The 25,283-nt window shown below is 45.6% G+C and overlaps 1 protein-coding gene across 11 annotated transcripts in view; it reads left to right on the top strand.

Annotated features, from left to right (window-relative positions):
- The first annotated feature begins 583 nt into the window (after nt 1-583).
- Nucleotides 584-25,283, top strand: part of SENP6 (SUMO specific peptidase 6) — a 134,354-nt gene continuing 109,654 nt past the window's right edge. For 4 of the 11 annotated variants that reach the window (XM_019496827.2, XM_019496833.2, XM_019496832.2 and 1 more), the window contains exon 1: nt 17,473-17,603. In XM_019496827.2, coding sequence (XP_019352372.1) covers nt 17,543-17,603 — 61 coding nt within the window. In that variant the 5' untranslated portion in view covers nt 17,473-17,542. Of the gene's footprint in view, nt 923-5,185; nt 5,232-17,466; nt 17,604-25,283 lie in introns of those variants that run through there. The other 7 variants (XM_019496831.2, XM_019496829.2, XM_019496828.2 and 4 more) reach the window with 4 other exon arrangements.

A 25,283-nucleotide genomic window follows, 5' to 3' on the forward strand; every position in this document is an offset into this window, starting at 1 on the left:
TGGGTGTATAAATAACTCAGGGCATCTGAACGCCAGCATTTTCAAAGTGGGTGCTCTCAATGGGACACCAGCAGACTAGACTGCCTTGCGTGAGAAGCTTTGTACCAGTGGAGAAAGCCAGGCAGGTCCTCCACATGCACAAAACACTACATCCCTATTTCTTCCTTATAAAGCTCCAGGTCCTGGAGTCCTGGGAGAAACAACTTTTATTTTTAAAGATCCATGGGTTTTCCATCTTCACCCTTTCCGGGAAAAGCCTCAAAAGCGGGTGAATCCCAAAGGCTCCAGAAAGGGGCATTTAGGGTCTGTCGTGAAGGTGAGGAGAGAGGGGCTGAAGCTCCAACACTAACTCCCACGGGCTCACAAAAGGGTCCTGCTACTGTCGCTTGCGCTAGCGAGGCCACTTCAGGCCTCTGAGGGCTGTTGCGGCCTGAAAGGGCATAAAAAAAAAGACTCCGGGCCGGGGCTCTCCGCGGCTTCAGTCCCTCCCTTCCTCCCTCCCTTCGCCGGCCCGAAAAGCGGCGGCTCGGGCGGGGGAGCGGGCCGCGGCGCGGCTCTTCCCGGGCGCAGCCCTTTCTGCGGCCATTTTCTCCGCCAGGGGCTCGGGGTGGCGGCAGCGCCGTGTGTGACGGCTGAGGGGAGCGCGGGCGGCCACGGGAGCCGGCGGCCGCAGAGCCAGGCGGAAGGCGGGGCGCAGGGCAGCTGCGAGCGGAGGGAAGGGGCTGGGCCGGCGCCTCCTCCCGGCCTTCCAAAGCGGCAGGCGCGTGTGGCGGGCGGGCAAGGCGCGCAGGCCGCCGCTCGCGGGGGGCCGGGCCTGCGTCCGCCCGGGCGCCGGCTATGGAGTGAGGGGAGCCGCGGCGGAGGAAGATGGCCGGCGGTGGCGGCGGCGGCGGCGGCGGGAGGGACAGCCCGTTCCTGAAAGGTGCGTGCGGCCGGCGGCGGCGGCAGCAGCAGGGCCTGGCCTGGCCCGGCCCGGCGGTGGCGGGGCCGGGCTGAGCCAGGCCGGGCGCTGGCGGGAGGCGCTGCGGGGCCGGCGTTTGCTGAGGGCGCTGGGAGAAGTACCGGCATTTGTGTCCTGGCCTAGGCCGGCGCCTTGCGGACGGCCCCGGGGCAGGCAGGGGCTGAGGCGCTTCGTCCCCTATGGCCAGGGCTGTGGTGCGGATGAGAGGAAGACCGGCTCTCGCCCTGTGGCTTGCGGGGGGCAGCCCCGGGCTTTTCTCTGTTAGTTCCGGCTCTTTTTAAAGCAAAAAAGCTTGGAGTTTGCGCTGGGGGGAGGGGGCTGCATGAAGCTTTTAGTAATACATTTATAATGAGGGATGCCCATTAAAAGTCATGGCAGGAGTCTGGACTCGAATGGCTAAAGCAGCAGGCGGTGCCATCTGAGCCAACTGTTCCTCCCCCCCCAGCTGTTGACAGGCCGCCCACCGGTTCCTCTCCATCGTGATCCCAACAAGAGTTGGGGCGTACTGTTCCTCGGTGGGGATGGAGTTTGGCAAGTCTGAGAGGACAGGTTTCAGCCCCCCCCCATATGCGTGTGGCAGGATGCATCTGGTGCGCTGTGCCCTTTCCATAGCCTTCCTCTGGTGCAGTTTGGGGATTTGGAGGTGCATGGGGAGTAAATGCCGCTTGTGGCTTCGAGTGGTTCATCTGATTCAAAGGAGCTGCTCATTTCTGATCCAACAGGCAGGCTGTTTCCTTTCTTCTCTCTTCCTCCCTCCTTAAAGCACGGTGTCTTTTTCCCTGGTCACTCTTCTTCCTCCCCAAAATCTGGTGGTGCTACTCCCTGATGTTACCATGAGAATGGTGCATTGGGGCAAACAAACGTTGATCATTTAAGCATCACGCGTGCCAGAGGTGAGAGGAGCATGCTGTTTAAACAGGTGGTGAGCAAAATGGGTAACACGTAATATGTTCAGTGTAACTGATTTTCAGGGTCCCTTTTGCACCACAGTGCCAAGTTGGCCCATTCAGCACACCTGTTAGAAAAATAAGGTGTTCTTGTGGTCAGTGAATGAAATCGGTTTTCATTCAGCTGCATATATGCTTGTATTCCAGATTATCTGGGAGATGTGCTAACATCTAAAATTGTGATAGAGGTCCATGGTGGGTAGGTGGGTGAATTAACAGCCAGTAACGAGGTCTGTGTGAAGAAAAGGCTGTACCCAAAGCAGTAGTAGGTAAAAATAGTTTATTCTTCTGAGTGGAATTACACTGTAATAACATTAAGAATGTTCCTGTGATGGGGTCATAGCAATTTTAATGTGAAGCAAAAACAAAAATGAGGCTTTACAAATGTTAGCTCTCTATCCCAGTCTCTTTAAGGTGCTGTAGGTAAAAGTAAAAATACGTCTTCTTGTTTATAGCAGTCTGTAATCTGGAAATGAACAAGAGCGCTTCAGATCAGTTTGTGGTATTAGAACTACCATTACCTAGAGCTCTGACTTGGGACACTTAAAAGCATGTCGGTGAGAGAAGAGTAAGACAAATGTGAGACTGGCAAAAGCAGGCATGAAACAACCTTCATTCCTGCTTTTGCCAGTCTCACATTTGATAGATAGTAGGGCAGTGTGGCACCTGCCTAGGAAGGAAGTAAAACAGTGTGCATTTCTAGACCTTGTGTGGTCAGTCTTTGGCTCTTGATGCGTGAAATGGGCAACTCTGCTGAAGAGGAATCTTGTATCTTAAGAAAGAATTAAAATGTCAAGAAACCCACTGAATAAAAAAATCCTAAAATCAAGAAGTTGTAAAGCGTTCATTTTTAGCATATTTGCAAAAAAGGGAACCAAAGTCTTGAGAGTGCTTTTTCCCCTTCCTATTCCATATGGATCTTTGCAAAGCAAATGAGACCAGCAGTATATATGGCAGTTGGCTGTTAGTTCTGTCTAATTTAAAGTGGGCTACTTAGAAAACAGTTTCACTTTGATATTTTTTCTTTTTAAAAGAAGTTGAATATGTGCATTCTTAATACCGTGTGAGGCTTATAGTGACATCCATCAATCAGATTTAAGAAAGAGGTAAAATACAGGAAAAAAACCAGGATTACATTAGTGTAGGCATGAAGGTTTTTATAGGCCTCAAGTAAGATGTTGTTTTTCCTTTCATTTGGTATAATGGATATAAAATTTGATTTTTAAAATGGCCATTGTTCATTTAATGGTCAACATTTTTTTAGACTAATATGTAACCTACCATCTTGCAAATGGAAGCATGATGCTTTTGAGACTGTTTAGTACCTTAATGATGATATGTTAATACTTTGCCGTGTGTTGATTTATGTAGTTTGAAGCCAATGTTTTTACTTCCTTTGAGATCCAGAGGTTCTTTAAACACATGGAGAAAGATTTATTTATTTTTTTTTTTAACTACAGGTGGTCTGGGAAAGAAATCTTTAACTGTAAAGGTACCTTGCAAATGAAAATAAGTGTCTTCACTTTTTAATAGCGTGAGTAAAATACTGTGTTCTAAGTAAATTAATGAAAGCTTTGAACATGAACTGAAAACTCCAGGTCAAATTGGTACTTCCACATGAAAATCTTACATAAGACCAAGGAAGATCTAAGTTCTGGCTTTGGAATTTCCTTAGAATCTAATTATTTGGGGAGCAGAGAGCATTGCTTTTGCTCTGCTTGTGCACTGAACATGTATGCTTTCCAAATTCTGTTTACCTTAATATCTTGAAGAGGTGTGGTAGTTAGTCCCACCTTCAGTGGAATTCAAAGGGAAGACCAGAGATTTCACAGAAAGGTCCCATAACTTTTAGCTGCTACTCACTTTCTCTTCATAGTTGTAAATACCTTGGAGTTGGCTTGAAGAAAATGATTAAGTCTCTTCTCTCTGTGTCCTAAATGGGGCACACCAGTAAACACCTCTCCAAGAGGGGAAAATGTATGAAGACGTATAGAAAGTTACGGTTGGAAGGGACCTCAGGAGGTCATCTAGTCCAAACCCCTGCTCAAAGCAGAACCATCCCCGACTAGATCTTCTCAGCCAAGTCTTTGTCTAGCCAGATTTTGAAAAACTCCGAGGATGGAGGTTCCACCACCTCTCTGGGTAACCTGTTCCAGTGTTTTACTACCCTCCTAGTGAGAACATTCTTCCTGATATCTAACTTAAACTTCCCTTGCTGCAACTTGAGACTGTTGCTCCTTGTTCTCTCATCTGTCACCACTGAGAACAGTTCAGCTCCATCCTCTTTTGAGCCCCCCTTCAGGTAGTTGAAGGTCGCTATTCAGTCCCTTCTCAGTCTCCTCTTCTCTAGACTAAATAAGATCAGTTCCCTTAGCCTCTCCTTATGTCATGAACCCCAGCCTCCTCACCATTTTTGTTGCCCTTGGCTGGACTCTCTCCAATTTGTCCACATCCTTTCTATAGTGGGGGCCCAAAACTGAACACAGTACTCCAGAGGTGGCTTCGCAAGTGCTGAATAGAGACGAATAATCATGTTATGTTCTAGTCCAGCAGTGCTCAACCTTTCAGCCCTGCAAGTCAGATGAGCAGTGCAGAGCCAGTCCATGAACTACGTTGGTCCATTGGCCTGATGTAGTGTGTGGTTGGTCCATGGGTACAACTGTTTACTGGGTTATGGCGGGTTCTGCATGTGGGGCTGTGCCATCCAACTCTCAGGGCTCCCCATGGGTCCAAAAATTTGGAAACTGGGGTGTCCCACGTGTGGAATTTGGCCGGTGGGCTGGAAGTTCAACACTGCTGTTGCAGCCCTAACATTTTATTTACCTGCAAAGAAATATCTGCTCTGTTACGCCTCCTCTTCACCCTCAACACAGTGCTACATTGGGCAATGTTGTTATCATTAAGTTTTTAAAGCACTCCCAAATGCATGCTGTCTTCTCCAAGGGGAGCAGAAACACTTTGGCTAAAAACAGATTTATCCCCTGCTTTGACTTAATCAAAACAGGTGTGGGACAATTACAGCTTGAATTGGAATTAACTCCATGTGGAAAGTGGCAGGGAGGTGTTAGCTTGGATGTTGGATACTTGCAAGTATTTGAAGTGGGACCATTGGTTTGTACCTTCTGTAGCATTGCAGAATGAAAGGCTGTGTCCCCAGGGGAAGTCTGACTTCTGCTTTTAGGCTTTCTCTTTGTCTGTACTTTGCCCTTCTCTGATTCTCCTGGTCACTACATAAGTCTTGTTGGAGTTATGTACTTCTCAAACTTCTTTTTAAAGGCATCCATACAGGGAAATGTCTCCAGCATCAATAGCCACAAGGGATGGTAAGATGAACTGTTTACTGCAGTATTAAAAGCTTTTATTATACTTCAGGTGCTCTTACCCTCAGTCAATGGAAGCTGAACTGTAGTAGCTTAGCCCTCAAATAAAAGAAGCATAAGTTATTGCAGGTGAGCTTTCACTTACCAAATATTGGTAATACAGTTGTATTTTTCAGGAAGGGGATGAAACTGCAAAATCCTACTGGATGTAGCTTGTATAAAAACAAAGTATTTGGCACTGTTTTAGTTAAGTTTGTTTACCTTTTTAATGCCTTGTGCCAAATCATAAAAATATGAGCATCCTTGCCATGACAGTAAGGATACAAAAAGGTGTATGCGTGTGGGTTTTTTCCTGTTGTGGTGGTTGTGTTGTTGGTTTTATACAAGTGTTACGATTACACAGATACCATGGTAGTAAACCAGTTCACATATTCTATAGTAATTATTTCCTCTAGTTTTATAAGAAAGTATAAAACCATACAGTGGATTATTAGAATTGTTGTTGTCCTACATCTCATGGAAAAAAATGTTTGCTTTTGCTATGTTTATGGGCTTGGTTTTTTTTTAGATGCTAATCAATATACTCTTGCACACCACCTGGTGTTCAAAGGTTCAGCTGTTCTATTCAAAGTCCACAGGTGATCATGAATGTTTTGTAACAGGTTCTTTCATGTAAAATTTATTACTGATACAAAATAATCTCTTTCTCTTTTAGAAAGAAAATGTGCTGTTTGTCATCTTCCCCAAAGCTATAGAGTATCATTTTGTCCCCTGTGACCTGAAGAATGCTTTACAGTTGAAAGCTTGTCTAAGTCTGTCCCAGCTATGCAGTTGGTCTGATAATGGATTATCACCAGGGATTGGGGAAGTGGTGGCTTTCCCCTTGCAGGCTGGCAGAGTTCTAGCCTGCAAGGGGCTGGTGGGAGCAGGATGATGGCAATTAGGCAGGGGGTATTGTGTGTGTACATAAACGTGCACATGGCTGCTAGGAAGCCTGGAGAGCATCCTCTGCAGGTAAGTTGGGGGGGGCCAGGCGGGGAGGAGGAATTGAGGCCCCAAAGTGAGGAAGGAAAGGAGTTGGGCTGGGCTGGGGCCACGTGCAGCTGCAGGGCCTGAACAAGGAATGACACAGAGCCGTGCGGGGGGGTGGGGGCTGGCTTCCCACTGCTGTGCGCACTAGTGAGTGGGCATGGGGAGTACATACCCTTCAGATTTGTGTGCCAGTTGGGTGTGGGCTGCTTGCTGCAGGCTTGGGGCTCCCTACCCTGCTGTCTTCCCGCAAGGCCTAGTGCAACAGTGGGGCAGGGCTGGGTGCTGCCACTGCAAGCCCTGCGCTGCCATAGCGAGATGCTTCCTGCCTGCCTGGCAGTAGCATGGAGTTGTGCTTCTTGCTGCTGCCAGATGGGCAGGGGGCGCCTCACTATGGCAACACCGAACTTGCCTGCTCAGCCCCGCACTGCCCTGGCACACCAGGTCCCAATTGCTGGGTTGCAGAGGCCTCAGGGGGAGGGCATCAGGGCAGGGAGCTCTGAGCCTGCAGTGGGAAGCTCACAGTGGGCAGCCTGCACACCCCACTTCTCCCCCTGTCTTTCCCAGGCTCCACTCTTGCTGTGCTGCCTGCGGGGGAGGGGGAGTTGGGCTTTGTGCTCTGCTCTGCCATAGCAGCTACTGCCTCTTGCAGGCAACAGCTGGGGCTTGGGCGCTGCTGCGGGGGGCATGGGGCTGCGGACCTGGGTCCCTGGTCCCATAAACCTGGCAGCTGGGGGGCCCCCTCTGGCAAGGCTGGAGGGGGCAGGGGGCTGTGGCTGAGCAGTGAGGGACTTGGACTTGTGTCCTGGTAAGTGAAGTGGGCAGGGGGAGCTCTGACTTTTTTCCCCATGATAAAAAAAAACCTTAATCACCTGCCAGCATGTATAGGTATTTAGAATTTATTTAATTGTAGTGATTGAGGCACTGGTAGGCTTCCAGATTGCTTTAAAATTGTAAATATATCAATAAAAGGTTGTGTTCAACTGATACATATATGTATATGTATGTATAGTGGTGTTTCATTTTAATTGCAAATTTTGGGGGTTTTAATCAAAGAATTTGTGATTTTTAAACCAAGAGAACCAGGATCCCTGATCACCCATACAAATCCTTGCTCTGTCATGCTTGTCACCTTATTTATCACCTGGCCTTTTTAACCTTGAATTTTATTTGTGTATTTTAGAGTAATTTTTTTTGCTGTTCATCAGTCTCTGTTGTTTGACATTTTTCTTGGAGTGGGCTTGAAATGTAGGTCTAGGCAAATCAATTAAGCATTTTATACCATTTTTCATAGGATAATGCTTCATTATTTTCATAACTTTTAAAAAGTTATTTTTTTTAAATATAAACAGCTTTAACCATCCTCTTTACGTTGTTTTTTAGTTCAACAATATAATATCCATGAAGTCACAAAATACGAGTTAGTGTAAAGCAACGTGGTAGTCAGCTTTTACTGTACTATAAACATCAACGTGTCTGTCATTTGTCGAGCCAAATTGCTGCTGAAACATGGAGTGCACAACTGATCAAATTGCTCTTTGTTAGTTTAGAAACTCAAAAGCTATGGCCATAAGAATATAAAGAATAACTTTATATTTTTAAATTTTTCAAGATGTGGTGCTTATATTTTGCCAACAACTATGGAGGATGATTTTTTTGTTTGTTTTTTCTTCAGGAGCTTAAATCATTAGTTACTTGATTGTTGCCTTAAATTTAAATTGGTTTCTGAACAGATGTCTAGTAGCATTACCCAGTAGTGTGATACAGTGAATATTTTCATTTGCATGGAATGAAAAGCTTACTTGTTGGGATAACTTATTTTTTCCTGACTTCAAGCTTGTTTTAGCTGGAAGTCTTTAGTTCATAAATTACATGTATATAATTCTGGGGATTCATCTTTATTGAATATTATTAATAGAATGTGATGGCATTGGGGAAATCGCTTTAAGGTTGCATATACTTTGTAGTCTGCCTAGAAAGCACTAGGAAATGAACCAAACAGAATCTCCCCTCCCATGGTTAGAGCACAATACAAAACTGTAGTACAGAATGATTAGTGATCACTTGGTTACTATAACAGGAGTGCTTAAGAAGTTACTTATTCTTAGGAGCTGTTTTAAGATGGTCTGTCCTGTGAATTAAAAAAGATTTATATATCATTGAGTAGTTGGGGGGAGAGCTATTTTCCTAGATCAGGGGTATTCAGTCCCCAGTCCACAAGCCAGATCTGGCTCACAAAGTTGCCATTTGGCCCACAGGGGCTCTCCATGGTTCTGGAGTTCACGGTGGGGGTGTGGTGGCAGCCTTCATTGCCTCTCCCTGACTGCCGGTCCATTGGGAAGCCCTGCTGGCTGGGTAGCTTGGCACTGCATGCTAGGATGAGGACACAAGGGTGATGGGAGGCAGTGACCCAGGTGGTACAGGAGCCATCCAGGTACATAGGGGCTGGCCCTGCACCACTCATCCAGCCCTCAGAACCAAACAGTTGAGCACTGTTGCCCTAGATTAAATGTGGAAAAATTGCCCTTGTCCATGCATCCCCTAATATATAAGAATACTTCATTGTTAACGAATTCTACATATCACATAAGTACATTTTATAGTAAAAGAACGTGAGCATTGATGTCTTGTAGTTAAAATGAGGAGGAATAATTTGTAGCAGGCAGGTACCAAAAAGAAATAATGCTTTTAAGGAAAACTGCCCCGAGTACTAAAATAATTGTGGTAGAGATGTTTTTATCTTGTACTGGAACAATGACGTAGAAAATCTGTTTCTACAACTTGTAAATTCTGTGTGAAATCATGCACTCACTTTATGTATCCTTTTCATGCTGCAGACTCCCATTTTGCACATTCAGCTTTATGTCCTTTGTCCTTTTACTTCCATTTTGCTTAAAACTAGTAAGGGGAGCTGGCATAGAGGCCCAGGCTGGGTTACAAGGTAGTACTGAGCGCGGGGGGTGGGAAGTGGCCCTGTCCTGTGCCCGGCTCCCTGCACTGCAGCCGCTCGCAACCCACCTGAGGCTGCCTGTGCTTGCTGTGGACAGCCCTGCACGGGCTGCGAGCGGCTGCAGCAGGGAGCACTGGCCATGGGTTCAGGGCAAGGGCCGCTTTCCTCCATGCCAGGAAGGAGCAGGGAAGGAGCCCAGGGAAAAGCTGAGCCCTGGAAAAAGCAGTCCTTCCCCCACCCCATGGCCGGTGCTCCCCAACCACAGCTTTTCCCCTAGCCACTTCTCCCCGGGCTCCTTCCCTGCTTGGGCTCCTCCCCAGCCCTTCCCCCTTACCTGAGTTTCTGGTGTGGGGCAGCCATGTGGTCCTGGGCCAGAAGCCCCTGTTGGAGCTTCTGGCTGTGAGGCCCGGGCAGAGTGGGCCCTGCTGTTGTGGGAGCCCGCCAGGCTTCCCCTGGGTCCTACTGCCCCTGGTTCCTGTCATTTTTGACAGGAACCAAAGGCAGAGAAATATTGATTTTTTTTTTTTTTTTTCTAAACTTTTTTAGGGGCCCCGTGGGCCAGATAGAATGCCGCATCTGGCCCACAGGCTGTATTTTGCCCACCCCTCACCTAACACATAAGTGCTACTCTTAGGTGGCAGGCAATAGTCTTTGGGTTCCAGTTGTCAGGATAGGTGCAAACCCCTCTCAAGCACCCTGTACTCCAGTGTATCCAGGGACCTCAGGTCCAGTGTCTGGACTGTTTTCAGATGTGAAAAGTTTAGGTAAATTGGAGATTCAGTTGTTGGATTTCTTTGGAACAGTCTGAGCACCTAAAGGGGGATTGATAAGATTTGTCTCACAGATTTTTGAGATTTATAAGTACTAATATTCTTATTTATGTGAGTGCATCATGATTTGTGCCATGCCAGGAACAAAAGAGGGAGATGAAGTTTTTGAAATGCACTGTTTCAAGAAGCCTACATTGATTGGGGTGGAAATGGTATTGGTCAGGGTCATTAATCTATTTCTCTTCATGTTGTAAGATTCATAATTGCTGATATTTCTCTTGTGAGCATAGTAGATCATGATGCTAAGCTTATTTGGTAAATTCTGAAAATGGGATATATTTAGCAAATTATAAATGTTCTCCCCAGGGTAAAATCCCAAATGTCACGGGTCCACCAGAAAGTATATGCACAAGCCAGCAGGTGAGAGTGGCACAAGCCACTTGCACTATGGATGGTGGTGTCTCATCTACAATTGCATTAATTTCTGCAATATGTTGAAAAACACATCTTGGGGGCTCTTTACATCACATCTTGGTATCAGGTAACCATCAAGCTGCACTAGTCAAGAGGCAGTTCAAGGACAATTTGCTATTGAGAAGACACTTCGACATCCTGTTCCAGCCCCCCCACCCTCCCACATGATCCAGGTAACTGCATGTGCTTAGAACAGTTGGGCAGTGGTTCTAAAGTTAGGCTACTTGATGCTGGAATAATACAGATACAAAGTAATCATTGTCTTCAAGTGAGAGAGAGCAGAAGTAAATATCACTTCCACCCACCTGAACAAGAAGTTACCAGTCTGTTCATGGTGAAGGCCAAACATTAGGTTGCCAAGCAGTGTCTTCTCCATATGTTTGTCTCGCCAAGACTGAATGATCCTAACAGCTTCTTACTGACCCAAATAAGAATGATTCCCAACTTCAGACAGCAAAAACTGATCCGAGCCCAGGATAAAAGACATGGCTGAGTGCAGCTTCAGAGAAAACACCATAAATTGGAGCAAGAATGTAAAACACAGCCATGGGCCAGATCCAGCTCTGTGAGCCACTATCTAGCCTGTTAGGTTACTGGTGGGCCATTGAAACTTGGGAGGTACGGCCAGCAGTGAGTGGCCTGCCACAGATCCAGGGCCCTTGGGCCTTGTTGGAAATGGCTTTCAGCAGCGGGAGGGTGAGAGGGGGCTGATACGGCCCCAGTTTCTCTCTAGCCGCTTTGTCTCTCTGCACTGGGTTGTAACTGGAACTGCCACTGCTCTGTACTCCAGGCTGCATCTTGTCCATGGTCCAGATCTGGTCCCCGGGCATGAGGCAAGTTTGGCACCCTTGACTTAAAGGCTTTATGGGATGATTGTTCATACGAAGGTGAGGCTAACAGGTTCTGGTCACCTGAGCTAATTCTTTAGTGAGGGCTAATGTTTTTATCATATAAGGTGAGAAAATTGTCTATGTAGTATGGTAACAAAATGACAGCAAAGAAAGTTTTTGAGAAATCAGTAGACTTTAACCTTCTTGTTGCTTTTAGTGCAGATTTTCTTGAAGCCTCTGAACCTTAATTTTTCTGTTTTAAAGAAGAAGGTAGCACCATTTTGTGAAGTCCATTGAACAATTTGAATGAGAGCTATTCAACAGAGTTGAACAAATTCTTGACTGACTTTATTATAAAAAAGTTATGCTCTCTTAATTTCAACCTGACATTCCACACTGTTGTCTGCAGTTCTGGAACCTTAGTTCAGTTTAACTTGTAGCTTTAGTAGGTGCTTAAAGTGAGGTTCTTAATCCTATTTTATATATAACTGCCTTTCAGCAGTTTCTAAAAATAGATTGCAGTTTGGTTATTGCTGTTGTGTTTGCAGTTGCAGGAGCTTGTCTCTTTGATTGTTCTGATGGGTCGTAGAGTTTGCAAGTAGGTCTACTGTACTAGACTGCAATTCAGATGGAAAAAGTCACTTTTCCTCTGGTTTCAAAGCACATTTGCTTAATGCATTTAATTTCTTGTGGTAGTCATACTTCTAAATGAGATGTGAATGAGATCATCTGCTGACTTGTTTCAGAAATCCTAATCTAATGCTGATAGCCATGTGACATCTTATTTAAAAGGGTTTCTTAGCTCTGCTTCTCCTTTATACCATTTTCAAATTTTGAGACTAAATTTTTGATCCTAGGTGACTAATGTTTTTTCATATTCCTGTGTAATTCCAAACCTAAGCTCAGCACTTGGGCTCAGTGATAAAGGTCTTATGGGAGTAAGGAATACAAGTAGTCTAAAATACTCTATCACTAGAAATGCAAACTTAGTCTATGGTTGGATCATGATTTCTAAGAATATATTAAGCTTTTGATTAATAGCTTACATAAAATAATTTTAGCCATTTGGAAGCTTGTAAACTAATTTTATTGTTCACTCTTTTGTATGCAATTGGTCCCTTAGTCACATAATACCATGTTTTCTCACACATTGTGTGCTCCCCAAATAAGCTGTGCAGCTTTTTTTCATAAGGCAGAATATAGAAAGATTTTTTCCAACGTCATGGCTAAAAGAGGCGACTGCATAGCTCACTCACCGTCTTGCCAGCTTAGTGCCTGCTTCAGGCAAAAACTAGTGTTTTAATTCATTCACATCCACTGCTGCATTGGTTGCAGCTTGCTTGCTGGTGTATGCAGAAGAGGCAGCTATTACAACACAGCATTTTCATTCATTTATTCCTCCATGTTCTTTTCTAGCAAAGAAAGTCAGTTTTCCATGCTTAAGACATGCACCTCTGTTTTGAAAGTCTTGTTTTTAGGAAAAAAGATTTATGTGGTATGCGAGTAAACATGTTACTTCTGTTTCCTGATTTAGATGGCAAACTTGTTATGAAAGCTTCTCTCTCATGTTCATGTTTTTGGATGAACTTATAACTTTAATACATTTGTTTTTAGTTGAAGAAACTTTCTTTTGGTTGACTCAGCCTTTAGTTTGGGAGTGCTGCTGGATTTCTCACTGTCATTACAGTAGCACCAGTGAGTGTACTTACCATCTCTGACAAGATTCAGTTCCATCCTTGAATTGGCTATTTGGCTTTTGTTTCACAATCCATTACCTCCTGTGTGAACTAAAGCAGCATATTACCTGAGCATGAAGTCATCAGCTTATCAGCTACTGAGCACAAGCTCACTTTTAACTATTACAGCATGTTTGCTTAAGAAGACCTGTCCTGTTCTCTGTATTGGCTTCATGTAGACTGTCAAGTCAAGTTTAAAGCCTTAAGTTTTATTGTTTAAGGTGATCAATGGCTGGGCCTGGCATATCTAAAAGATCACCAAAAGCCCCAGGATGAAAACAATGGTTGACCACTCTACTCCTGAGTAATGTTACAAGAACAAAAGTCTCCTGCTTTGTCCTCACACAGCTATTTCAGATTTGGAAACTATACTTGTACAGCACTGCCAGGCACATGCACCAGCCCTCCTCTTCTCCCCAGTATACGAATACATTTATGATGAACCTTGAAGTCTGCTTCTATGGCAGCTGCCCTCTCATTGATATGGCTAAAGAGCACTGATAATCTTTTCATCGTAGGGACAGGGATCTCTAGAGCAAGAGTTGGCTGTGACTTATGGCTTGCAAATTGGATCCAGTTATGGAGCTTTTTGATCCAGCCCGTGGATGTGTGGCTTCAGTAGCAATCACTAACCCTGTGCCACTACCAGTAAAAGTGCCACTGGCAGCTGAGTTCTGGCACCTACCCATCTTCCCTCTTCTGATCCAAATTGGGTCAGTGTAGCCTGTAGCCTTAAAAGTGTTCTGACTACTACTTTGTAGAGATTCAACCAAGACTTTAATAAATAACTCGCATCAAACTTGCTCCTGAGTACTCCACCTAGCAAATTCATTTATTGAAAATGAAACTTCATAGTGATTACATCACCACCACATTGTATTGTTAGTCAGTTAGCCACTGTAGCCACTCCATGCTTTCATCCTATTCATGCCACTGAATCCATTGTCTATAGTTAACCTCTCTGTTACATCCCTATCTGCTCTGACCCTGCTGAGCAGGATACATACCATAGGTATTTGAAGCAGTATCTTACAGTTCCAGAACTGTAGCCACTGAAATCAGCAGAGCCAGACTTCTACCCCACTCTCACCTGCTACACTACAAACCTTTGTCACAAGGATAAAATCCCCCTGCTACTTGCAGCCCTCAGCTTGAACACTGAATACTTTGTTAATGACCTCCAACCCCTTCTGGAAAATGCTGACCATCTCAAGGTAGCCTTGGTGAAAGAAGACTGTCTTGGTCTACAAGGCAGTCTCTCAATCTCAAATAACACATCTCCAGAAACAAACTACCTAACTCCAATCTCATTAAGTTACCAGACCTTGCTTCAGACTCAGTTGCCAACTGTGCCCTTCCCCCAACACAGATCATTCCAACACTGGACCAAACAACACAGATTGTCATTCAGGGTTTACTTTTTTTCACCCTCTCTTCTGCAAGACTTGTATGCACCATGCCCTTCTGCTGTCTGTATTTGACAAGACAGGACTGGCCCCATGTGAAGAAAGAATGAATGAACACCTCTTGAAATGAATTCCAGAAAGACGGACATAAAAGTCTGTAGAAGAACACTTTCAACCTCCCTGAACACTTCATCACTCCAGAGTAGCTGTTTTAACAACAGACTTTTAAAAAACAGCTTGAATATGGAACCGCAGAACAACAAATCATCCACAGCCTGGATCATATTAAGCATGGTCTCAGCAGAGGCCCTGGATTCTTATCCCATTACCTGCATTAATTTTATATCACCTGCTTTGGGTTTACCCTTGTTTATCCCTGTTGACATATTCAGCTCACATTTTCTTTTTCAGCAGTGCCCCCCTCCCCTATTCTTTGTATTTACTTTTCTTTCCCTAAATTGCTCTGCTTTCTATAAGTCCATTCATAGTATCCCTCGCCTATGTGCCTCTCTGCACCAGGGAGAAGACCGGGCAGGAATCTTAGAGACGTACTGGTTCAAAAAGGCATGTTTCCATAGACAACGGCTTACTTTGCCAGATGCTGTATGTCTCTGAATCAGTTAATCTGTAAGTCACCATCCTGCCCCATCTTCTGCTTGACCTCAGATCAACTTGCCTAACTACCTCCCTCCTTTTTTAACCAGATAGTCTTTGATGTGTTGCTCTGCCCTGCCTCAATAACATTGGAACTTTCTATCGTAAGAGTAAATTTTGTCTTTGCAAGAGCCAGATTTGCAGGTGCTTGATGTGCTTTTTCAACCTTGTCTTTAGCAAAAACAGTGTGTGTGTTAATAATCCACCATTCCCCAAAACCATAATACTCCTGTTTGACGTCTTTGAGAGAAGATGGGAGAGAACAGCAATAGAATGTGACTGATGCCATTCATTTTTTCTTAATGTACAAATAGTGCTAAATCTGAAGTGGTGACAGTTGTGTAATGGTGACTTGAATTGTCTGAGAACATGCATACTGACACCATGTGTACAACTAAATATAAAGTACCTTTCAAATCTAAAAGTGTCAAAGCACATGTTCGTTCATCTTTTGTGGTCTGTTTGCTTAAATTTCTAGTCGGAATGTAAAACTAATTTTTAGCTATTAACAATGTCCTGATCTCTTCAACACTATCTCCTGGAAAGGGACAGTGACCCAAAGTTCTAGCTCTCCCCTTCATTTTTTAGGTCTTAAATTGAAATCCAAAGTTCTAACACAAGAGACTGTCTTTAGAGTGCAGATTATTATCATGCAGCAATATCTTAAAGATTATTTGAAGGGGTGCATGTAACACATGTACACATACTACCATTAAATACATGCATTTAAAATTGTATATATTTTAAGATTATTCTCTGCTTTCACATATAGGAAACTAACCTGACAGCAGCTTTCTTTTCCTCAAATAAATCAAACTTGAAGCTTTTACCAACAAATGAATCCCTACTTTAAACAGCCCTTTCAGTTTAATATGAGTTAGTCCTCCTTTGAATAAATGTCCTGGGCAGAACATTGACCTTTTTGCACATCAAGAGGGGAGAACTTGTCTAGCAGGAAACTGAAGAAATTGGGGGAAAGCACTATTGCACCAGACTACTTTTTAAAAATATATTTATGGCCTTCATAGCTAGTATCTGACCGCCTTCCCATTAATTTATGAAGGTAGCAAACTTAGATGGTCCTGGAGACTCATTTTTACCTTTTATGTGCATTTAATGAAGTGAAGCTGACTGAGTGGGAACTAAAGTAAACGAACAAATGCATTTGGATCAGAACGCTTGGTTGGTTGTTCTTGATGGGACCACTAATTAAAAAGAGTCGTGGTCATAAAGGAGTGAGCGGATTTGTTAGGTAGTTAGCTTAGTCTTCTGGGACTTTTGAATTTGGGACAGCTGCCTTGAATAGGTTCATCTGCACACAAATAGGAGATGTGACTTAAAATGAAACAATACATTCAGTGTGTTGTGTTCTTAAGTTGCTGCATTTCTATATGGAGCTTTTCCAAGATGTGTGTCTTTTTCCTAGGTAAAAACTGCAGTTTTTTTGTGAGTGGAGATTACAAATGCATTGATTACTGTGCCCAGAACTGTGACGGGGAAGAAAAGGTCAACTTACAAGTTGCAGTAGGAGGAGGAATTTTCCTCTGTTGGGGCTGTTTTGGTGTCCAGAATCACTGCGGAGTTCAATCACGAGGTCACATATCACTTCTGGAATATAACATGGGCCACTGATAGAATAGAAATGTTTAATAGATGAGAAGGTTCTTTTTTGAAGCATTTTTCTTCTGAATTTTGACTAATAATCTGTTAGCCAGATTTGAACTCAGAACTTTTTCCAGAAGCTTACTTCTGCTAGAGATTGGCAGAACTGTTAAGACCAACACAGCTCATATGAAGGGATATTCAGAATTTTTCTGACTTTACAAAAATAGAAAAAATATATTGTTTGTGTTCAGTTATCTTTTTTTTTAGTATGATCTCCCTTGACATTAGTCAGTTTGGTCTAATGCTTCTGAAGCGTGATGTCTGTCATGCAAAAGTCCTTGTCCTGAAAGTCCATAAATTCCTGCAGTTGGTTCATGTTATTATTATCAGTATTGCAACTCTTCCCACAAAGTCTCCCTTCAACTTGAGGAGCAGGTAGAAGTCTAAGGGAGCCAAATCTGAAGAATGAGTTGGATGTGGAAGCATTTCAGACCCACATTTTGTTGTTGTGGTCACTGCAGTCTGGAATTTGCAACTTGATGCCTTGTCTGGGAGAAGAAATGCTCCTTGAGAAAACATTCCTGGCACTTGTTCTTGAGGACTTCTAGCAAGTCTATCGTAGTAAACTGCTGTATCAGTGGTCTATTGAGGGTCTTCACTGATCTGTTGAGAGAGAATCATTTAGTCACCACTTCGCTGTCTCACTATCCCCATGACATTAATTGATGTTATCTTCAGTTTCTTGGAAGGTGGAGACTACTTCTACTGCTTGGTAAAGAGGTTTCTTGATATCAAGAGTTTTTCTGGAAGTGTCAAGGTTTTTTTGATTCTGAGCCACCCCTCTTGCTGAAACCTTTCTCATGACCAGATGTTTTTTGAGGATGGCATTCATGGACTCTGTATTGATGCCTACTATTTCAGGTATGTGCCTGAAAGCTGATTCTGTCATTCATTACCATTTATTGGGTTATATCATCTTTTTCTGTTATGGTGGCCTATATAGAATTTCCCAATTATTGTCTCACTCTCGGTATTGATCTCACAGTTAAATGTAGCTGCCAATTTTTTTCCCCTATGGCATAGGAAGAGGCATTATCTGTTAATGTTGTCATCCTGCCCCATGGATTTTTTTGGTGTTAAACCTTTATTATAGAGGTAATAGATGATCATTCTGGTATTAATCTTCACTTCTAAGTCTTCAGTGTCTGACATTTGTATACAAACAATTGTATACAAATAACAAAACATCACCTCAGAATATCAGTCTTTGAATTAATTAACATTATTAAATAGTCCAGGCTAGTTATTTTCTGAATGCTTTTTGTATCTTCACTAAAATGCAAAATGGGCTATTATTTGTGTATCAGTGTCATTTTAGCACATTGTCTAACTAATTCATAGATTCATAGTTGTAGGGTCGGAAGGGACCTAATAGATCATCAAGTCCAACCCCCTGCCCTGAGCAAGAGAGAATACTGGGCTCATATGACCCCAGCTAGGTAATTGTCAAGCCTCCTCTTAAAGACCCCCAAGGTAGGAGCTAGCACCACTTCACTTGGAAGTTGGTTCCAGATCCTGGCTGCCCTGACTATGAAATAGTGTCTTCTAATATCCAGCCTGAACCTACTCTCAAACAACTTATGGCCATTATTCCTTGTTACTCCAGGAGGTGCTCAGGGGAACAGTCTCTCCCATTCCCCGCTGGTCCCCCTTGGTAAGTTTGTAGACGGCCACCAGGTCCCCTCTCAGCCTTCTCTTGTGGAGGCTGAACAGGTTCAGGCTCCGTAGCCTCTCGTCATAGGGTTTGCCCTGTTGTCCCCGGATCATGCAAGTGGCCCTCCTCTGGACCCTCTTGATACTGGCCACATCCCTCCTAAAGCGCGGCGCCCAGAACTGGATGCAGTACTCCAACTGTGACCTGACCAGTGTCGCATAGAGGGGAAGGATCACCTCCTTAGCCCTGCTCATGATGCATCTGTGGATGCATGACAAGGTGCGGTTGGCCTTACTGACTGCATCCTCACATTGGCGGCCCATGTTCATCTTGGAATCAATAATGACTCCAAGATCTCTTTCTGCCACTGTGCTTTTAAGAAGGGAGTTCCCCAGCCTATAGGTATGCTGCTGATTCTTACTGCCCAAGTGCAGTACCCTGCACTTGTTGGTATTGAATCCCATCCTATTCTCATCCACCCACCCCTGTAACCTGTCTAGGTCCAGCTGTATCCTGTCCCTCCCTTCTAGTGTGCCCACGTCGCCCCAGATCTTGGTGTCATCAGCGAATTTGAACAGGGTGCTTTTCACCCTCTTGTCCAAGTCGCTAATAAAGAGATTAAACAGTGCAGGCCCAAGGATTGAGCCCTGGGGGACCCCACTGCCCCCATCCCTCCAGGTGGAATATGACCCGTCCACCACCACTCTCTGGGTGCAGTCCCTCAGCCAATTTGCAACCCATCTGACTGTGTAGGTATCAATGCCACAGTTGCCTAGCTTTTTAATGAGAATGGGGTGGGAAACAGTGTCAAAGGCCTTGCTGAAGTCCAGAAAGACTACATCCACTGTGTCACCTGCATCCAATGATTTCATGACCTGATCCATAGAAGGCAGTCAGGTTGGTCTGACAGGACCTGTCCCTAATGAACTCATGCTGGTTGCCGCTGAGTATCGTCCCTCCTGCCGGTCCTTTCCATATGTGCTCTCAACGAGCTTCCCCAGGATCGAAGTAAGATTAACGGGCCTATATTTGCCCAGGTCCTCTCTCCTCCCTTTTTTGAAAATGGGGACCACGTTGGCCCTCTTCCAGTCATCTGGCATCTGGCCAGAGCACCACAAGTGCTCGTAAAGCTGTGCCAGGGGCCCCTCAATAACTCCTGCCAATTCCCTCAGCACCCTTGGGTGAAGAGCTTCTGGACCTGCTGATTTGAACATGTCCAGCCCCTCCAGAAGTTCCCTAACTTGGTCCTCCCTGACCCTAGGCCTGTCAGAGTCTCTCCTGAGTCCATCTTGATTTTCAGTGGGGGGAGTCTTGGTCCCTGTATAAACAATGGAGGCAAAGAAATTGTTAAAAACATCTGCCTTTTCCTCTGGTGCAACCACCAGGTTGCTTACTGTATCCTGCAGGGACTCCACATTACCCAGTGCTTTCTTCATACGCCCTATGTAGTTAAAAAATGACTTTTTGTTGTCTTTGATGTTAGCCCTACTTCCATATCTGCCTTAACTTTCCTAACAGCCCCCCTAGAAGCCTGAGCGATGGAGGTAAACTCCTCTTTGGTGATAGTTCCTCCCTTCAACTGTGTGTACGCCTCTTTTTTGGCTTTCAGGTGTTCCTGAATGCCTTTGGTGAGCCAGGGGGGCTTTTGAGCACTTTTGCCCCCTTTGATTTGCACTGGGACTGTCACCCCTTGGGCACGGAGGATCATCTCCTTAAGGAACGACCACTCATCTTGGACACCCAGTTCCCCAACTCTCCAAGACCCCAGTGCCTCTGCTACCAATCTCCTCAACCTGTTGAAGTTGGCCCTCTTGAAGTCAAGGGCTACTGCCTTACTGCAGGCCCTTGATACCCTGCGCTGTTTGGTGAATTCCAGTAGGCGATGATCACTGTCACCCAGATGGTCAAGAACCTGGAGTCCCCTCATCAGGTCATCACCTGTGGCCAGAACCAGATCCAGCAGGGCATTCCCCCTGGCGGGACTGTGCACCTCTTGGGTTAAGTGGAGGTCCTGTATCTCATCCAGGAACCTCTGTAAGCGGTCCGACCTGGCTGACTGCTCCTTCCAGCAGATGTCCAGGTAATTTAGATCAAATTTAGAATTTGAATTTAGAATTTAATTCATGCAGTGAAAAGACTAAAGCTGTGGTTCAGCTCTGGAGCTCATGCAGCAGTTGATCATCATGAACCTGGAGCTCAATCCAAGAAGCATTGGAGCTTGTTCAGGGTGGCTTATTTTGGTTGCAAGACAGGAGTATTTGCTGACCAGCTGCAAGGAATAGTGTAGTAACATCCAGTAAGATGAAGATAAACATAGAACCTACATCTGAGGAGAATATGTTGCTAGGACAGGAACTGCTATCTCTGCACACAGTGCTTTAGGCTAAACTAGAAAGGAACCAGGATTCCAGCTCCTGATAGGTGATGACTGAGGATTTTTCTGGGTTTTTTTTTTATTTGTTTTTGCAGGTTCTTTATTAGCTTGCTTAGAAGTTGCAGATCAGGTATTCGATGGTACCTAGCCAAGGTCCCCAACACTGAGTCCATCCTTTAGTGAGTGTTGGAAAGCAGCATTTGTTTTCAAGTGTGAAATAGGAGATATGATGCAGTATTTATGTCACCCTTAAAAGGATTTCACAGCACCCTGATTGAGAATTACTGCTCTAGATAATGGCCATACACATATTTTGCTTCCTCATTAGATTTGTTAAAAAGTTTGTGGCTGGATAAATTCCAAGATGCACAGTCCCAAAAAATTTCTAGTTAATAAGGGAATTTTGCCTGATCGCTTGTGTTACCACATATGTAAAAAGGTAGGTAAAGGCCAGGTGACCTACTCTTATATAAAATATATTTAGGCAGTTTGGAGGTGCTCAAACCTACCTGTCTCTGAAACTGAATTCTAGAAGTGCACCAATACATCGGTCCGATATCGGATCGGTACTGATATAAATTGTGGTCTTTCTGGACTTTAGGAAGGCCTTCAACACTGTCTCTCACCCCATCCTCATTAAAAAATTAGGCGAATGTGGTGTCGACGCCACACAGCCAGATGGGTCACTAATTAGCTGGATGGCTGCACTCGGAGAGTAGTGGTGGATGTGTCATTTTCGACCTGGTGGGACATGGGCAGTGGGGTTCCCCTGGGCTCGGTCCTTGGGCCCCCACTGTTCAGTATCTTCATCGGCGACTTGGCCAAGGGGGTGAAAAGCACCTTGTACAAGTTTGCAGATGACACTAAGATGTTGGGAGAAGTGAGTACACTAGAAGATAGGGACAGGCTACAACTAGATCTGGACAGGTTACAGAGGTGGTTGGATGAGAATAGGATAGGTTTCGATACGGACAAGTGCAAGGTATTACACCTGGGGAGAAAAAAACAATAGCATATCTACAGGCTGGGGAACTCCCTTCTTGTCAGCACAGGCAGAAAAGGATCTTGGAGTCGCTATTGATTCCAGGATGAACATGGGCCGCCAATGTGGGGATATGGTCAAGAAGGCTAACCGCACCTTGTTATGCATTCATAGATGCATCACGAGCCGGTCCAAGGAGGTGATCCTCCCCCTCTTTGCGACACTGGTCAAGCCGCAGCTAGAGTACTGCGTCCAGTTCTGGGTGCCGCACTTCAGGAGTGATGTGGCTAGCATAGAGAGAGGGTCCAGAGGAGGGCCACTCATCATGATCAAGGGGCAGCAGGGTAGGCCCTATAAGGAGAGGCTACAGGACCTGAACCTGTTCATCCTACACAAAGGCTGAGAGGGGATCTGGTGGCCACCTACAAACTGGCCAAGGGGGACCAACAGGCAATGGGAGAGTCCCTGTTCCCTCAAGCACTACCAGGAGTTACAAGGAATAACGGCCATAAGTTGACTGAGAGGAGTTTCAGGGTAGACATCAGGAGGCAAGACTAGGAGCTGGAACCAACTTCTTAGGGAAGTGATGCTCACCTCTACCCTGGGGGTCTTCAAAACAGGTTAGACAATCACCTAGCCAGGGTCATTTGACCCCTGCACTCTTTCTTGCCCATGGCAGGGGGTCAGACTTGATGACCTGCTTAGGTCCCTTCCGACCCTACCAACTATGAAACTATAAAGAAAATTTGCTGTATCGGATACTGGTATGATGGAGCCTTGTATTTTGGCTGATAAATGTCCATGCTGCACTCATGGCTGCCTCCAGCTGGTAAATTGGAAGGGAAGCAGGGAGGGAAGGGATGTGGTGGGGAGGCAAATCAATACCCCCATGGTGAGGGAGGGGGTAGAAGCAGGCGCTGCCCATGGGGTGGGGACGGAGGTACGGCTCATGGTGGGAGGAGCAGCTCTTGCCGCTGTTTGCACTCCAGGATGGTAGGGGAGCTGTTTGCCCCCCAGATCTGTGTAGGGTGAGTGGGTGGGCCCGAGCTGGTGCTGTGCAGCTCTTGGCAGGGGCTGGGCTTGGAGTGGATGCTGGTGGCACTGGGAGGGGGTGCAGTCACCCCAAATTTCACTGCCACTCCACTTCCAGTCCTGTGCCCCAGGTACAACCTGGCTCTATGTCCTATCTGCACCCATTCGCTGGGAAGAGCTGAGGCTGTGCTGGGTGACTAGTAGCAGCGGCAGCATTGGGTGCGGAGCTGCAGTGAAATTTAGGGTAGATACAGCCCCCTCCCAGTGCTGCTGGTGCCCGCTCTGAGGCTCTTTTGGCACTGCTTGCAGCTCTTTTTGGCTGGGCTGGGCTCAGAGCGTGTGCTGAAAGAGGGGCTGCAGCTACCCCAGATTTCACTGCAGCTTTGCTTCCAGTGCCACTGCTGCCTCCAGCCTCCCGGCGCAGCCTTGGCTCTTCCCAGCACATGGGTGGAGGTGGGATTAGAGCCGGGCTGCGCCTGGTGGCATGGGACTGGGAGCAGAGTGGCCGCAAAATTTGGGGTGGCTGCAGCCCCTTCCAGCGCTGCTGGCACCCACTCTAAGCCCAGCCCCCATTGAGAAGAGCCTCACAGTGTCAGTTCCAGCCTGCCCCCCCGCCCTCCTGGGGTGCAAGCAGCACTAGGAGCCGCCCCACCCCCATGAGCTGCACCTCTGTCCCATGCCACCAGCCCACCTGGGTAGCGTCTGCCCTTGCCCCTTCCCTCACTGTGGGGGCTGTTGTTCTGGCCTGCCCCCCATACCTCTTTCCTCCTCTTCCACCACACTGGATTTACCAGCTGGAGGCAGCTGTATTGGATAGGTATCAGCCGATATTCGTCTTTAAATATTGGCTATCGGTATTGGCCCCCAAAATCTTTATCGGTGCACCCCTACCAAATTTAGCCATCAGCATTCCAGCCATGCATTTTACTTGCCTTAAAACTGTGTGTTTGTATTCCTGCATGTAAAATCTCTGAAATCCTGGAAGCTTCTGAAAGCCTCAAACAGACAGTCAGTTTCTTTTGGGAGAAATGCTGCTCTCCCAGAAGAAACCATGAGCATGAAGAAGTTCAGATTTCTTCTCCCAGAGTAAAAATGACCACTCTAGGAAAAAATAACCTAGTCAACTTCCCGGTTTAAGTCGCTGACAGAAGAATTTCCCCTGAGAGAGCAAATGTCTGTATATGCTGTGTATTCATCTTAGATGAGAACATAGTCCTCCAGCATTCTCTCTACGCCCCCCCCCCCCTTCCCTTGCTCATCAGAGACAGTGTGTCACTCTCTGGACTTCGCTGCTCAGAACATCTCCCCCTTCACAATCCCCATGTTATGTTGCAAGGGAAGAAAAGGTGACCATAGGCATTTTGAGGCAGCCAGTTAAGGCTGCCCAATGCACTGCTACCATCTGTTCCCAGACAAAGGGAGTCTGCAGAGATGTGTGCACAGGGCCCTCCTCTGGCTGCACAGTGTCCTCTGGCTGTACAGGGCCCCCCTCTGGCTGCAAGCGTACCACTCTTCAGGGTCTCAGCGTTTGAATGTTTGTACACACTGCTCTCAGTAAGTTTCTCTACTAGGAAAACAAACCTGGTAGAATTCTCCTAGATTATTTGAATGTCTGTATGCAGCCTAAATCTCTCCTGACATATTGCTAATACTGTAGTGTCTGTACTCATTCATGCTTCTTATCCAAAATCATATTGTTGTTGGCAGTTCCTTGATTCAAAATTAATCTATATCATGGCTCATTAATGGGTCTTGAGATGATTTAAAAGGCTAATCTTTGAGCCACATATCTGTCCACAGAAGTTGCAGGTCTTTCTACAGGGGAGACTATAAGATGGGATTCCTCTGGTTTTCCTTCCTCTACCATCTCTTCTTTAATTCAAAGGCAAGTTGCTTTACCTCAAAATGGGCTGCTGCTTAGTTGAGGTTGGGGCATCATTGAAGTCAGCTGGCAGCCAGCTCCTTCCAGCTCTAGATGTTGGCATCTGTTTTCTTGAGGTATGCCATCAATATGTTCTTGTAGACCTTCCTCTGGCCACCACAAGATTGCAGGCCACAACTAAACTGGGAGGAGAGCACTTGTTTTGGGAGTTGAGCATTCACATACAATGTCCAGCCCAGCAAAGCTGGTGCTTGAGGGTCACCAACTCAGTGGTGGCAGCACTGGCTTCAGGAAGGATGCTGGGGTTTGTGTGGCTATCTTCCTATTTGATGTGGAGGATCATTGCTGGCGATACATCTCCAGGCTCTTGAGATGACTGTGGTTGGTCACCCATGTTTTACATCTGTAGAGGAGAGCAGGGATGATGACTGCATTGTAGGCCTGGATCTTGCTGTCTTTCTGGAGATCGCGATGAAAAAAAGACATGCTGAAAAAAGAGAGAAATCCTAGCCTATGGCCCACTTACCCCTGTGGAAGGACCTGCCACTTCTGTGGATGAGGTCGGTGGCTCAAGGATTAGATGCGTGAGCCATGGTAGAGATCATCCTTGAATTGAG

This window comes from Alligator mississippiensis, chromosome 1 (genome assembly GCF_030867095.1).
Source record: "Alligator mississippiensis isolate rAllMis1 chromosome 1, rAllMis1, whole genome shotgun sequence".
Taxonomy (NCBI): Eukaryota; Metazoa; Chordata; order Crocodylia; family Alligatoridae; genus Alligator; species Alligator mississippiensis.